Source organism: Squalius cephalus (genome assembly GCF_949319135.1).
Source record: "Squalius cephalus genome assembly, chromosome: 8".
NCBI lineage: Eukaryota > Metazoa > Chordata > Actinopteri > Cypriniformes > Leuciscidae > Squalius > Squalius cephalus.
The window spans coordinates 44,075,857-44,091,679 of NC_137129.1; the positions used below are offsets into that span (position 1 = coordinate 44,075,857).

At 38.4% G+C, this 15,823-nt stretch overlaps 1 protein-coding gene across 2 annotated transcripts in view; it reads right to left on the reverse strand.

Moving 5' to 3' along the window:
- LOC307163665 (NLR family CARD domain-containing protein 3-like) overlaps nt 1-15,823 on the reverse strand; it is a 34,072-nt gene that overhangs the window by 5,916 nt on the left and 12,333 nt on the right. Inside the window, exons 6-15 of one of the 2 annotated variants that reach the window (XM_079879810.1) lie at nt 13,615-13,788; nt 9,987-10,160; nt 8,886-9,059; nt 8,033-8,206; nt 5,208-5,381; nt 3,891-4,064; nt 3,398-3,571; nt 2,110-2,283; nt 1,607-1,646; nt 694-943 (exon numbers count right to left, since the gene is read on the reverse strand). In XM_079879810.1, coding sequence (XP_079735936.1) covers nt 1,640-1,646; nt 2,110-2,283; nt 3,398-3,571; nt 3,891-4,064; nt 5,208-5,381; nt 8,033-8,206; nt 8,886-9,059; nt 9,987-10,160; nt 13,615-13,788 — 1,399 coding nt within the window. In that variant the 3' untranslated portion in view covers nt 694-943; nt 1,607-1,639. Of the gene's footprint in view, nt 1-693; nt 944-1,606; nt 1,647-2,109; nt 2,284-2,880; nt 3,103-3,397; nt 3,572-3,890; nt 4,065-5,207; nt 5,382-8,032; nt 8,207-8,885; nt 9,060-9,986; nt 10,161-13,614; nt 13,789-15,823 lie in introns of those variants that run through there. The other variant, XM_079879811.1, reaches the window with a different exon arrangement.

The window sequence follows — 15,823 nt, forward strand, 5'->3', positions numbered from 1 at the left end:
GATTCTGAGACCCCGGCCTGGATACATGCCCAAGGTTCCCACCACCCACTTTCGAGATCAGGTGGTTAACCTGCAAGCGCTGCCCTCAGAGGAGGCAGACCCACCCTTGGCACTGCTCTGTCCAGTACGTGCCCTTCATGCTTATGTAGAAAGAACACATTGTTTCAGGACCTCAGACCAGCTCTTTGTCTGTTATGGTGGGAAGCTGAAGGGAAAGGCTCTCTCCAAGCAAAGGTTGTCTCACTGGATAGTGGACGGCATTGCTTTGGCATACCAGCAGCAAGGTCGACCATGCGCTGCTTGCGACCATAACTGGTCTCTAGCACATGGCGCCTCGCTAACAGACATCTGCAGAGCTGCAGGCTGGGCCACACCTAACACATTCACGAAATTCTACAATATCTGAGTGGAGCCAGTATCCTCCCATGAACTCGCTTCAACTAGCCGGTAACTAGGATCTGCTCAGGTGTCTTCGCTTGCTATACCACTCCTCAGACTGGAGACTGGATATTCTCCTCAGGTGAGTTTATCCGGGAAGCCCTGAGTTCCTCCACCGCCGTTGACGTCAACGCCAGAGTTATGCCGCCGGCAGCTTTCGTATTGGCTAGGTGCCTCCATGTGCATGCCCCCCCCCCCCTTGGGTGACCCCCACATGTGTATTTCCACTGTAAGCCTCTCTCGAGCGTGTCTTACCCTTGGCAAGCCACCTTGCCAGCCCTGGTGTTGAAAGATTCCATCCTACTGGATACCCCAGTGTTCTTCCATATGCAGGCCGCTCGCGGGTCATGTGTATTCTATAAGTCCTCCCTTCTGGCAGGCATTGTGTTGAAAACCCCATTCCTCGTCACGACTTAACATCTCCGTTCCCTACTCAGGGAACGAGGGTTACATACGTAACCAAGATGATGTTTGTAGTATTGCATTTGCAGTATAAATGTCACTTCTGTAGAAACAAAAGTCAAGTCACCTTTATTTATATAGCACTTTTTAAAATACAGATGTTTTCAAAGCAGCTTTACAGTGATAACAGGAAAATAATGCAGCAAGGTTTGTTCCTGCTGTACAGCAGATCTAGAAGAAAATAATATCATAGTCCATCTTAAGTAAGTTCAGTGTTGATTAATTTCTGTTGTAAAAAAGTTATTACTTTAGTTCATTTATTTATACAGCTACTCTGGAAAAAATCGTGATGTCATCATCCAGCTCAATTCAGTTCTCATATAATGGTGTCAATTCAGGCAGATCAATAATATTGTTGAATATTAAGTGTTCCCAACTAAGCAAGCCAGAGGTGACAGTGGCAGGAACTCAAACTCAATCAGTGACAGGATGGAGAAGAAAACCTTGGCAGAAACCAGCTCAGTTCTCCTCTGGCCAATGAACGAACAGTGTATTATTATGAATCAGGCATTACAATTCAGATTGGATCTGAACATTCAAAATATTTATCCAGTTCCATCTGGTTGAAGGTTTCTTGGTTTGACCTTTGATGAAGAATTGGATCATTCAGTAAAGTTACACAAACACGTGTGTGTGATGATCACTGTGGGTTTGTGTCTGTTGATTGTGTTGAATGTGATTGTGTCTGTAGTGGCTCTTTATTCACCCTCAGCTGATCCAGAAAAGATCAGACCAATATCTAGAACCTGTAAGTAAAACACAGACAGTCAAATGTGTGTGACATTATTGCACTATCAACTTTAGAACAAGTAAAAGTAACTACTTAGATGATTAAGTGATTAAGATTATAATATAATACTGAGATACATGATTGCTAAAGCTTATATATAACCCTGCATGACTGTCCTCTTTCTGTGTCACTGGGTCAGTTTTATTTATGATAAAGAAACTAGTGATAAATATTTACCATTATATTTTATTGCAAATGACATTGACAATGATAAAAGCAAAATATTGAATTGTTTGGAATGAAAAGAAACTTGAAGATATTTTATTGTTGCTATAAACTATTATATAAAAAATAAATGAATCAAACTCTTATTAAACATGTTTACAGTGTGTAATTCACCATCACAAGGAAAGTAAACTAAGAAGAAACTAAATGAACTTTCAATTAAAATTTTAACAGTTTTAATCATCACTACTCACAGAAGCGTCTCTAGTTTATAATGTGGATCCTCCTTCAGATCAGAGAGCAGCTTCACGTCTGAGTCTCTTAGTTTATTAAATGTCAGATCAATTTTTCTCAGGTGTGAGGGGTTTGATCTCAGAGCTGAAGCCAGAGCAGCACAACCTTCATCTTTAACACCACAATCCTCCAACCTGTAGAGAACAATGACACTCTTCAGTCTCTCAGTTCAGGATCTACAGCTCAGATAAGCAGAACTTCATAATCAGACACTTAATCCACGGCACCATTAACAGGTCCAGTCTAAGGTTCAGACCTGCTTCTACAAACTGCTTGAGCGTGTTAGTTTCCATATCATAAAAATTCCAAGAATATTCGATAACATTTTATTTAACAGTGTCCTTGTTACATGAGTTACATGAACTTACCATAGTAATAACAGTAAATTATGCATAATTACATGCAACTAATCCTCAACCAAATCCTAATCCTACCCTTACCCTAAAATAATTACATGTAGTTGCTTAATATTACTCAGTACTTAAAATATATAATTACACTGTAACAATGACAATTAAAATAAAGTGTAACCGAATATTCATTTTTTATGCAAGTACCCAAAAATCATTAACATATCTATATATGAACACGGCTGTCACATCTTTACATCATCCAGTCATGTTTATACTATCATTAATATTGTTAAATTATGTCAGACATTGGAAAGAGTCTAACGAAAATTCTCATTCCCGTTAGTAATTTCACAGTAGTTTTTATTTTTTTTATTTTTTATGGCAATCTGTTAAGGAAGCAGACTCAAGAGAAGGAGATTGAAGTTAATTGAAGGAGAGGGAGTTTATTGAGACAACAACTGAGCAGATGAACTGAAAGCAGGTAAGTGGAAAGTGCAATGATTCTTTGGAGAGCGGGATGCTGACAGGGATTAGCATGTTTCTTCTGACAGGTGTGATGACTGGTAGATGATGTAGGGAAGGCTGGAACTCTGAAGAACACTAGACTTGGAGACACGGAGGAGAATGGAGATGAGACTGGAGAAGGATTGCTGGAGATATCAGGTTGTAGTCGCTAAGGCAGGGTAAATAGTCCTCTTCATACAAACGAGAACGGACAATGAACTGTGGTGAAGTGTGTTTCTAAATAGTGGCAGTGATGAGGATGATGATGAGGTGCAGGTGTGTGTGATTAGAACTCAGGTGAGGGAGTGCGTTGTGATTGGCTGGTGTGAGAGCCTGGCAGATCTGTAACACAATCATTATTTACCATATTAGACATTTTATACAGTCTTACCACAGTATCTCCAGTTTACAGTGAGGATCCTGCAGTAGATCAGAAAGCTGCTCGACTCCAGAATCTCCTACTTTATTCGATGACAGACTCAGTTCTCTCAGGTGTGAGGGGTTTGATCTGAAAGCTGAAGTCAGAGCAGCACAACCTTCATCTGTAACACCACAATCCCTCAACCTGTAGAGAACAATGACACTCTTCAGTCTCTCAGTTTAAGAAACACCAATATAAATGTTATGATATGATATGAATTTCTCATGAATATATTTTATATGAAAGCAGTGGTCACCTCTTCAAGACATCCAATCATGTTTTTGACTTGTAAAACTATAAAAAGTAAAATTACCTCAGAAACTTTGGGAATAATCTAATGAAGATTAAACATCCTTTTCAGTTTCTTGATGGTAAACTTTTTTTAATATATTATTTTTGTATATCATTGATTATTCACCACAGGAGAGAAACAGATGATGTTGAGACTTTTATAAAATCTTACTTGAGTATTTCCAGTTTACAGTGAGGATCCTGCAGTAGATCAGAAAGCTGCTTGACTCCTAAATCTCCTACTTTATTCCATGTCAGATCCAGTTCTCTCAGGTGAGAGGGGTTTGATCTCAGAGCTGAAGTCAGAGCAGCACAACCTTCATCTGTAACACCACAATTCCACAACCTGTAGAGAACAATGACACTCTTCAGTCTCTCACTTCAGGAAACACTGATATGAATGATACAATTTATATGAATTTCTCCTTTCTCCTCAACAGAGTTGTATATGAAAGCACCTTTTCACATCATCCAATCATGTTTATAACTATCAAAAACTATCAAAAGTAAAGTTACCCCAGAAGATTTGGAAAGAATCTAATGAAGTGTCAGGGTTCTGCCCTGGCAGCTTTGTCTGTGTCTTTGTTTCATGTATCTATGTTTGTGTTGTACTTCAACATATAGCTCTGTCTTTGTTTGTGTTGGCCATGTGCTCCTCTGTTCCTGCCTCATTGTTTCCCTGTACCACGCTCTCTTGTCTAGTTAAGTCCTTGTTTGTCTGAGTGTTGTCACCTGTTCCTCATGTTCTCTGCTCCCTTGTTTGAGTCCTCGTTTACCTGAGTATGCTCACCTGTTCCTCTTGTTCTTAGCTCCCTTTATATGTGTGCTCTTTCCCTCATGTGTTGCCAGTTTGTTAGATGTTGTGCTACATTGTACTTCTGTGCTACATAGTTTGTTTCTTGTTACTAAGGTCTATAGTGTTTTATTTGTAGAAGCTTCTTATTGTTTTTTAGTGCTTTATTTCTGCCATCGGTCCTGTCTCCTGTGTCTCTAGTTTCAGTCCTGTCCTGCTAGTAGAGCGTCCCTGGCTGATTACACTCTTTGCTTTGGAGCAAGCCTGGTGCTAAGCCTGAGATCCCTGAGTGCTTTGCCTGGTGTACTTGAAGTTCCTGTCTGGCTATTGCTGGTATTCTCAGGTCTCATTCTGCTCTGCCACTACTACTCTCCAGCCTACAGTCCTCTTGTGCTAGTTACAACGGCTGCTTGGCTAGTTACAACGGCTGTCATTGTGTCTCATCCCTGCCTATGGTCTGGACTGTTCACCTCTCCCACCACATCTTGTCATCTGTCTACTGTTTGTCAATAAACCGGTTAACACTCGATCTGCATTTGAGTCTTCCTTCATAGACCCGTGACATGAACATTAAACATCCTTTTTAGTTACTTGATGGTAAACTTTTTTTTTTTTTGTATATATTATTTTTGTATATCATTGATTATTCACCACAGAAGAGAAACCAATGATGTTGAGACTTTTATAAAATCTTACTCGAGTATCTCCAGTTTACAGTGAGGATCCTGCAGTAGATCAGAAAGCTGCCTGACTCCAGAATCTCCTACTTTATTCAATGTCAGATTCAGTTCTCTCAGGTGTGAGGGGTTTGATCTCAGAGCTGAAGTCAGAGCAGCACAACCTTCATCTGTAACACCCCAATTACTCAATCTGTAGAGAACAATGACACTCTTCAGTCTCTCAGTTCAGAAAACACTGATATAAATGATGAGATATATATGAATTTCTCCTCAACAGATTTGTATATGAAAGCGATTGTCACCTCTTCACTTCATCCAATCATGTTTTTGATTTGTAATACTATCAAAAGTAAAATTACCCCAGAAGCTTTGGAAAGAATCTAATGAAGATTAAACATCCTTTTCAGTTACTTGATGGTAAACTTTGGTCAAACTTTATTTTAAGGTGCCATTGTTACAGTGTAAATATATATTTAAGTACTGAGTTATAATAAGCAACTACATGTACTTACTATAGGGTAAGGGTAGGATTAGGATTTGGTTAAGGGTTAGTTGCATTTAATTATGCATAATTTACTGTTATTACTATGCTGCCCTACAAAGGCAAAAGACCTTAAGTCGCTAGAGTGTGGAACTGAGAAAAATGACTTTAAAGATTTTTAGTTGTCCCGCCAAATTAATTATAGGTAGGACACTGGAAATCTGGCAAATAGATGTTTTAGTAATGGAAATGATATACATAAAAAAATCTTGAGCTCAAACTTGACTTTTGACCACTATTTTAAAGTTACTGTACTCTGCCTTTGTATTGTCAGCAAAAAGTGAGAAGTCATGCCAAGGCAAAAGGCAGTAACTTCCACATTATCAATATTTAGTTGCTGATCACCATTAACAAAATCATTATAGTACACACCTGTATAAAATCTAGTGATCATGGCATTTATTTTGTATGATTTACAATTATTTATAGCCATCTACTTATTGCTATCCTGTGCTTTGGTTGCAATTTCTGATGGCATGTATTATTAATACATTTGACATGACAAAATACCTCCTATTAGTCCAGCGTTGACTCGACCGCGTTTAGGGCGGGGCTGAAGGCGAAGTTTTGGCACTCTGCCAGCTAGTTTGCCGAGCTTTAATTCTTGGTTGTATTCATCTGATACGGCAATGTGTAACGTTTTTCTGTCAACTCTGCATAATCCTTCGCGATCGATATCGCACGTTTGTCGAGGGAGCTAACACAGTCTCACCCCAAAACGTCATGTACTGACGTGTCTTGACCAAACGGCAACATACGACGAATAGGGTACCCCTAAAACGTCCATATGTGACTATTCGGGTTATGGGTAGGTTTAGGTATGAGTTAGGGTACCGCTAGGAGGCGCTGCTGGTGCGCTTATGTCTTCGTCTCATATGGACGTTTTAGGGGTACCCTATTCGTCGTATGTTGCCGTTTGGTCAAGACACGTCAGTACATGACGTTTTGGGGTGAGACCGGGCTGAGGGAGCAGACCATACTAAATGTTCTGACTGCTCTGAGGACATCAGAAGTTAGAGCGACTGATGGCAGCTGTACAAAGTACACAGGCTACACCGTAATTTAAATTTGAATGGACATTAAAATAAAGGCAGATAACCGTACAATCTGGTAGGTAGCATTATTTGATTGAACACCGGCACAGTAACTTCATATTGACGCGCACCTAAACAAAGGCAGAGCACCGTAACTCAATTTGAGCGTTCCAAAACAAAGCCAAAGAGCGGTAACTGATGTTACGGTGTTCTGCCTTGGTTTCTCATGAGCTTTTGGAAGTTACTGTTAAGACAAATCATTATTTTCTCGAAAAAAAAACGGAATTGATTCAAGATACTTATCCACATGATAAAGAAGGTCTTGAATGTGCCAAAAATATAAATAACTAATTTTCGACCAAAAACGAAGTTACGGTCTTTTGCCTTTGCACGGCAGTATGGTAAGTGTTACGGTTGTGATGCTTTTGTTGTTGTTCCTACTGTCTCCTCCTCCTCCTTTAGGATTGGTCCTGGACTTAATGAGAAGCCGTTGGTGGTTGGACCAGAGAAAGAGGCCTGGACTATAAAATCCCCTGGAATTCGTCTAGAGGGAGCTCTCTGGTTTTTTTTGCCTGCACTTTGTTGTACTGTGTGTTTGACATGTGAAAGTGTAACACAATGTCTGCTGTGCTCTTTCTGTGTAGAGTTAACCGAGTGCTGTTAGCCACCTAATTTTTGGTGATATGTTTTTTTTAGAAACCTCAATGCTTTTGATTACATCTGTTACATACAAGCTACATGACTTTGAGAAGCCATAGGGGGTGAGTGCCTCGTTTTCTTTGTAGGCCAAAAGGCCTTCACTTTTCTCCTGTTTACTGGATAGTTAAGGAGATAGGGTACTTTTTTGTATATTTTGTTTCTTTTATTTGTGATCAATAGGGAAGTTAGCTTTCTTGTGGGAAAGTTAGTTTCTGTTTGTTTGTTATTTTGGCATTAGCTCACCCCTGAAGATTTTGCTTCATATATTGTTTTGTTTGATTTATTTGATTTATTCAAGACACTGTAAACTCTGAGATACCATATTCTGAAAACAATCAAGAGAGCAAGAAAAGTCAAATAAAAAGACTAACTGAGAAGCATTGTGTTGTTGTTTATGTTACTTCCCTGACCTAGACCAGGGTCCGTAACATAAGTATATGTATCTTATGCAACAAGGACACTGTAAAATAAAAAGTGTTACCTAAACTGTTTTTGTATATATTCATATCATTCATTATTCACCACAGGAGAGAAACAGACAACGTTGAGACTTTTATAAAATCTTACTTGAGGATCTCCAGTTTACAGTGAGGATTCTGCAGTAGATCAGAAAGCTGCTTGACTCCTAAATCTCCTACTTTATTCTCAGACAGACTCAGTTTTCTCAGGTGTGAGGGGTTTGATCTCAGAGCTGAAGTCAGAGCAGCACAACCTTCATCTGTAACACCACAATCCTCCAACCTGTAGAGAACAATGACACTCTTCAGTCTCTCAGTTCAGGATCTACAGCTCAGATAAGCAGGAACTTCATAATCAAAGACTTAATCCACGGCACCATTAACAGGTCCAGTCTAAAGTTCAGACCCACTTCTACAAACTGCTTGAGCGAGTTAGTTTCCATATCATAAAAAATGCAAGAATGTTCGATAACACTTTATTTAACATTGTCCTTGTAACATATGTTACATGAACTTACCATAGTAATAACAGTAAATTATGCATAATTACATGCAACTAACCCTCAACCAAATCCTAATCCTACCCTAACCCTACAGTAAGGACATGTAGTTGCTTAATATTACTCGGTACTTAAATATATAATTACACTGTAACAATGACACATTAAAATAAAGTGTAACTAAATATTATTTTGTTTTTTTATGCAAGTACCCAAATATCATCAATATATCTGTATATGAAGATGGCTGTCACATCTTTACGTCGTCCAGTCATGTTTAAACTATCAATAATATTGTAAAATGATGTCAGACGCATTGGAAAAATTCTAATGAAAATGAAAGCAACATTCCCATTAGTAATTTCAAAGTAGATTTTTTTTTTTTTTTTTTTTTTTTTGTATAACATTCATTATTTACCATTAAAATAGAGGACTATGTTGGGACATTTTATACAATTTTACCACAGTGTTTCCAGTTTACAGTGAGGATCCTGCAGTAGATCAGAAAGCTGCTTGACTCCAGAATCTCCTAATTTATTCCATGACAGACTCAGTATTCTCAGGTGTGAGGGGTTTGATCTCAGAGCTGAAGTCAGAGCAGCACAACCTTCATCTGTAACACCACAATCCCACAACCTGTAGAGAACAATGACACTCTTCAGTCTCTCAGTTCAGGAAACACTGACATAATTGATATGATTGTAACGGGGTTTAGATGTTCTGGGAAGAAGGAGGCGGGAACCGGCGGACATTCAACAATATTTAATAATAAAATACACAAATACAAAAATAAAAGTAAAAGCCAGCAGCCCCTCACGGACGACTGCTGGCGACACAAACAGAAACAAAACATGAACTAAAATCAGGCCTGTCCTCTCTCGCTCTTCACTGTCGTCGCTCCTCCTTTATGCTTCCGCTCCTCCGTGAGAGATGCGAGACCGGTGCGTCGCGCACGTGTCGCTCATTATCAATCGCGCCACCGGCCTCGCGCCGTCCTCCCACGGCCCTCGACCTCGTCGTGCTCGCCACAATGATATATATGAATTTCTCCATTCTCCTCAACAGATTTGTATATGAAAGCAGTTGTCACCTCTTCACTTCATCCAATCATGCTTATAACTATTGTTGTGGAAAATATGCAATTGTCCTGTTACAAGTATGCCTTTTTGTAAACTAGTTAACCTGTAAATAATAAAACTATATTTAATTAAAACTAAGAAGCTTGTCTGCCAAAAGTCTTTGATTTCTAAAAAACTGAGCCGAACAGACCATGAAGAAGTCTTCTGACCTATAGATTGTGAGTATGAAAATTCAGATGCTTATGATTTAGGACAGATTTGATGTACTTCACCTAACCTGAGAATAATCAAAATAAGGTTAAAGGTGTCTAGAAATACGCACCATAAAACATTATCAAAAACTATCAAAAGTAAAATGACCTCGGAAGCTTAGGAAAGAAACTAATGAAGATTGAACATCCTTTTCAGTTACTTGATGGTAAACTTTTTTTTATTATTTTTGTTTATCATTCATTACAACGTTGAGACTTTTATAAAATCTTACTTGAGTATCTCCAGTTTACAGTGAGGATCCTGCAGTAGATCAGAAAGCTGCCTGACTCCAGAATCTCCTACTTTATTCAGTGACAGATCCAGTTGTCTCAGGTGTGAGGGGTTTGATCTCAGAGCTGAAGTCAGAGCAGCACAACCTTCATCTGTAACACCACAACATCTCAACCTGTAGAGAACAATTACACTCTTCAGTCTCTCAGTTCAGGATCTACAGCTCAGATAAGCAGGAACTTCACAATCAGAGACTTAATCCAGGGCTCCATTAACCCCCTGGGGTCGGCGGTATCGCCGGCGATACCAGCTTGCTTTTTTTTTTATCAGTTCAAAAGTGATTAATTTTGCTCTGTTGACTTTGATATTACAAACACGTTTCATACATCAATCGATTCTGTTAAATGTGTATTATTTTTGTGTATACTCACAATAAAAACAAAGTGTTTTGCTTTTTGCCAAATAAAGAAAAATAAACACGAAGCGAGTTCTGCCTTCTCTCTGTCAGTGAAGTCCATTCTGAAACGCGTCCGAAAATGAACAATAACTCAGCGAATACTCAGTCAAACAGACATACAGACACACAGGCATGAAGCTTGAATTCTCTTCTTTTAAATGAAGTAATTTATATAAAAAACAAATATTCTCAGTTCATGTAATCTGTAAGAAAAGAGCGAGATGTCAGTCGTTCTCATCTCATCTAATTATTTTTAATGTGACTCCGCTCACCGAGAGCGCGCGCTATTCAAACGCAAATGACTGAGGTAATCCACGCAAACCTGTGAACACCCCCATATCAGCTCGAGAAAACACAAGTTTAATCAGATCATTGTAGCCTACTTGTTTACACCGTCTCGCAGCGCTGTGAGAAATAATAATAATGGAAAATGTACCTCAGAAGTGCGGGTATTTCGAGGAGCAAGGATCCGACTGAGCTGAGGAATACTGTAGTAAGTTTTTTTTTCCTTCTCAAGTGAATCACGTTTCTGTGTGAATGAATGAACGGCAGAGATGTGCGCTGTTTACCACAGCTCGCAATCTGTGTGTGAATGAATGATGATGTTTTAGCAAACTGTATTGCTATACTGAGATGAGTAAAAATCGACTGAAATATGTTGAAATAAAATGTAGGCTATTTGTATAAGCAACGTATTAAACTGCAAATTAACATTTATATGTTGGCTATATTCAAACTAATGAATACATAATAAAATGTAGGCCTATAATAATTTTTTTACAAAGAAAGAGTACACTTGAAATATTGTTGAAATTGTAATTATTGTTGTAATTGTAACCTTTTTAATAAAATAGCAAAATATATTTACAAGATAGATGTAAGCAAAATATTAAATGGTCAATATAAGTCTTCTTCTAAATATATATTTTGTCCTTGCATTGTGGCTCAGTCAGTGTCACACCTGAATGAATGGCTCATTATGCAGAGTGGGTGTGACATTGTATTCTCAGGTGTAAACCACTCCTCGTTCACGCCCCCCTCGCATATTGGCTTTCCAAGCAAAACCTGTCTTAAATCAATGTATTGTTTTATGTGAACGATAAAGCAAGACTATTTTCACATAATTTTGAAGCCAGAACTCGAAGTGACAACATCCATTAGTCAAAAGTCTTGTGGACACATATTTAGTATGATTTTTGTGGTCTTATTTCAGCAACTTTCATTTAATTTTTTTCAATAACCACGCATAAACATTATTCTCTTAAAAATACAAACATCTACATACATGATGCTTACATATTATGGTAGCCCTGTTTGTGCTATATAGAGTGAATTTACACCTTTGCCATTATCATGTTTAAACATGTCAAAACATCCCAAGGGCCCCAAAAACACCTTAGACCCCAGAGGGTTAACTGGTCCAGTCTAAGGTTCATACCCGCTTCTACAAACTGCGTGAGCGGGTTAGTTTATATTTGATAAAAATTGCAAGAATAATTGATAACACTTTATTTAACAGTGTCCTTGTTACATATGTTACATGAACTTATCATAGTAATAATAGTAAATTATGCATAATTACATGCAACTAACCCTCAACCAAATCCTAATCCTGCCATTACCCTATAGTAAGTACATGTAGTTGTTTAATATTACTCAGTACTTCAATATATAATTACACTGTAACAATGACACCTTAAAATAAAGTGTAACCGAATTTTTTTTTTTTTTTTTTTTTTTTTTTTTTGCAAGTACCCAAAAATCATCAACATATCTGTATATGAAGACGGTTGTCACATCTTTACATCATCCAGTCATGTTTATACTATCATTAATGTTCTAAAATTATGTCAGACACATTGGAAAGAATCTAATGAATATTTCCATTAGTAATTTCACAGTATATATATATATATATATATATTAGAGGTGGGCATAGATTAATTTTTTTAATCTAGATTAATCTAGATTAATTTTGAAATTAATCTAGATTAATCTAGATTAAAATGGCTCATTTGAATTCTGCCGAAAGCATTCAGAGTATGTGTGCTACCCAAATAATGACTATAAAAGTAAGTCTTTGAGAACGGGTTTCTCAAGCCAGGTGGCGCATTAGACCAGGGGCTCATCTCCTGTTTCCAAAATGCATCACAAACTGCTTGAGAAAGCTGTTCTACTCATAGACTGTAAGGTTACTACTGTACTGTTACCGTCCGTAGGCAACATTAGGTAGGCCTATGTTATTATCAACTACTATAGGCTATCAATTAGGGATGGGCGATATGGCCTAAAATCCATATTGTGATATACATTGCAGCCTCTTGCGTTAACGATAATAAAACCATTTCAGAACAGGTTACACAGACCCTGCAAAACAACTGCTAAATGTTTTTTTTTTTTTTTTTTTTTTTTTGAAAGGGTGTATGTAGTTTTGAGAACATATATTGTGCAAAACTGTAAGTATACAACATAATTTTGCAGATAAATAAAATTTAAGTACACTAGCTGCAGAGACTTAAGTAGGTCTAATGTTTATTATGGCTTGGAGCTTATGAAACCCCAAATTTAACATTAGAATATTGTCTAACTGATGTCTTTTCAGTTAAAAAGAAACACAACAACGATTCTTAAAATCGGGCGCTTTTAATAAAAAGAGATTATGTGCTACTCCACTCACTAAGATATATTGGGAATAATACGCGCGCTGGTATTCAGTGATATGTTTCGTTTTGAATTTGAGGTGGTAGAACGGATCACACTGGATCGTGTGTTAACTTACCGAACTGTTACACCACACAGTCTACGTCGGACGGCTTAAATCCGAACCAAGTCCAAATAATGGATGTTGCACCGATCTTTTACACCAGCTTTCACTTTCAGCCGTGTTTACTTAAGATGACGACGAATATGATGCGTTGAGCCGGGTGTTCCTCGCGGCCGCGGGTAGATTGCGTCATCATAGCTTGTGTAGCTTGAGCCAGCTCCCAACCCAATTTGGAGAATAGATTAACGGCGATATTTTTTTTATCGCGCGATAAGAGTCTCGCGTTAACGCAGCGCGTTAACGCCGATAACGGCCCACCACTAATATATATATAATGATATATGATACCATTACCATTAAACTAGAGGACTATGTTGGGACATTTTATACAATTTTAAACAATCTTACCACAGTATCTCCAGTTTACAGTGAGGATCCTGCAGTAGATCAGAAAGCTGCTTGACTCCAGAATCTCCTACTTTATTCAATGTCAGATCCAGTTGTCTCAGGTGTGAGGGGTTTGATCTCAGAGCTGAAGTCAGAGCAGCACAACCTTCATCTGTAACACCACCATCCCTCAACCTGTAGAGAACAATGACACTCTTCAGTCTCTCAGTTCAGGAAACACTGATATAAATGATAATATATATATGAATGTCTCCTTTCTTCTCAACATATCTGTATATGAGAGCAGTTGTCACCTCTTCACATCATCCAATCATGCTAATAACTATTGTTGTGGAAAATATTGTCCCGTTACAAGTATGCCTTTTTGTAAACTAGTTAACCTGTAAATAATAAAACTATATTAAATCTAAGAAGCTCACCTGCCAAAAGTCTTTGATTTTTAAAAAAACTGAATGAACAGACCATGAATATGTCTTCTGACCTAGGAGTATGAAAATTCAGATGCTTTTGATTTAGGACAGATTTTAAGTACTTTATCTAACCTGAGAATAATCAAAATAAGGTTAAAGGTGTCTAGAAATATGCACCATAAAACACTATCAAAAACTATCAAAAGTAAAATGACCTCAGAAGCTTTGGAAAGAATCTAATGAAGATTAAACATTCTTTTCAATTACTTGATGGTAAACATTTTTTGTATATATCAGTGTTTCCCATAGGTTGACTTGTGGTGGTGGGCAGGGCGAAGTGGCGCAAAGTTTATTGAGCGGGTTCAGAATAAAATAGTCAAACAAAGGTTTATGAACTCTATTTATTACAGAAAATACTCAATACTCTTAACAAATAATTTAGAAATAATGTAGAAATCCATATTATGCATATATTCATAAAATGTTAACTGAGTGAGTTAAATGAGTGAGTCATCGAGTCATTCATTTATACAGTAACAAAGCAAGTGGCCGCAATTATGAATGAATCATTGAATCATTGATTCAAAGCCGCAGATTCGTTCACCAACACTGCTGCGGATTTCGGAGCTATTATTTTGTTGCAAAAAATACTGACAATACTGTGTTTAAAATGAACATCACTTAATATTAATACCTTTTGTTTGTTGAACTGTTGTATAAAATCAATGTCACATTTGCAATCGTGTGGATATTCGTAATGTGATCAACATTACAGGAACTTTGAAACTTTTAAGAGTTTGAATCTTCAATCGATCTCCTTGCACAGCCTGTGTCTATATTTGTTCTTCATGCTAGTAAGTGCTAAATACCAACTTTTACAAAGGTACATGGTCGAGAACGGCAGTGTAGCGTGATTTGGCAAGGCAACATAATCTGAACACAACCTATCATACCATACACGCTGCTTGTGTGAATGCAAAAACAGTTTTGACCACAAAAGATGAGGTTATTTGATCGGATGTCATGTATTTACAGCATTTTATAATACATGCTCAGTTTAAAAGGTTAGTTCACCAAAAAATTTAAATTCTATCAGAAATTACTCTCCCTCATGTTGTTCCAACCCCACAAGACTTTCGTTCATCTTCGGAACACAAATTAAGATATTTTTGATTAAATCTGAGAGCGGTCTCACTTCTCCATAGGCTTCTATTTTATTGAAACTTGCCAGCCCAGAAAGTTAGTAAAGACAATGTTTAAAATAGTCAGGCCTCAGGTCTCAGCATAGAGCCTCAGTCAGGCCTCAGCTTAGAGCCGGCCGCAGTAGGGATGCCTAGCCCGCTCTAGGTGCTGCCAAGCCAGGTGGCAAGTGACAGTGAAAGCATTCCTGAGCGTGCCGCTCAGGGATGGGGAAGGGTGCTTTGGAGTTGGTCATCCACTCCCTCCCCCCGGATGAGGGCCAGGTGGAGTCTTTGTTTGTGTGTCTGTCTGTTCCACTGCTGGCTCCCAAAAAAAGGGCAGAGCAAGCGGTACCCACACTTCAAAGAAAGAGCAAATTCCTCTGTTCCTGGGCCCCAAGAGGGCAAATCTGGTGGTGTGCGACCCTGTAAAGCCTTGCACCCCTCAGCCCCCTCTTGTTCGCCAGCTGGCAGCTGGGTGCGGTTCGAGGACCCGGTTATCCGCCCTTCACGCATCCCCTGCCACCTAGTGGAGTCAGGTAAGTGTTGCATCACACACTCACACTTGCCCCATTCGGTACCTTCAGACCCGGCTTGCGATTCATTTCGCTCGGCTTCCGC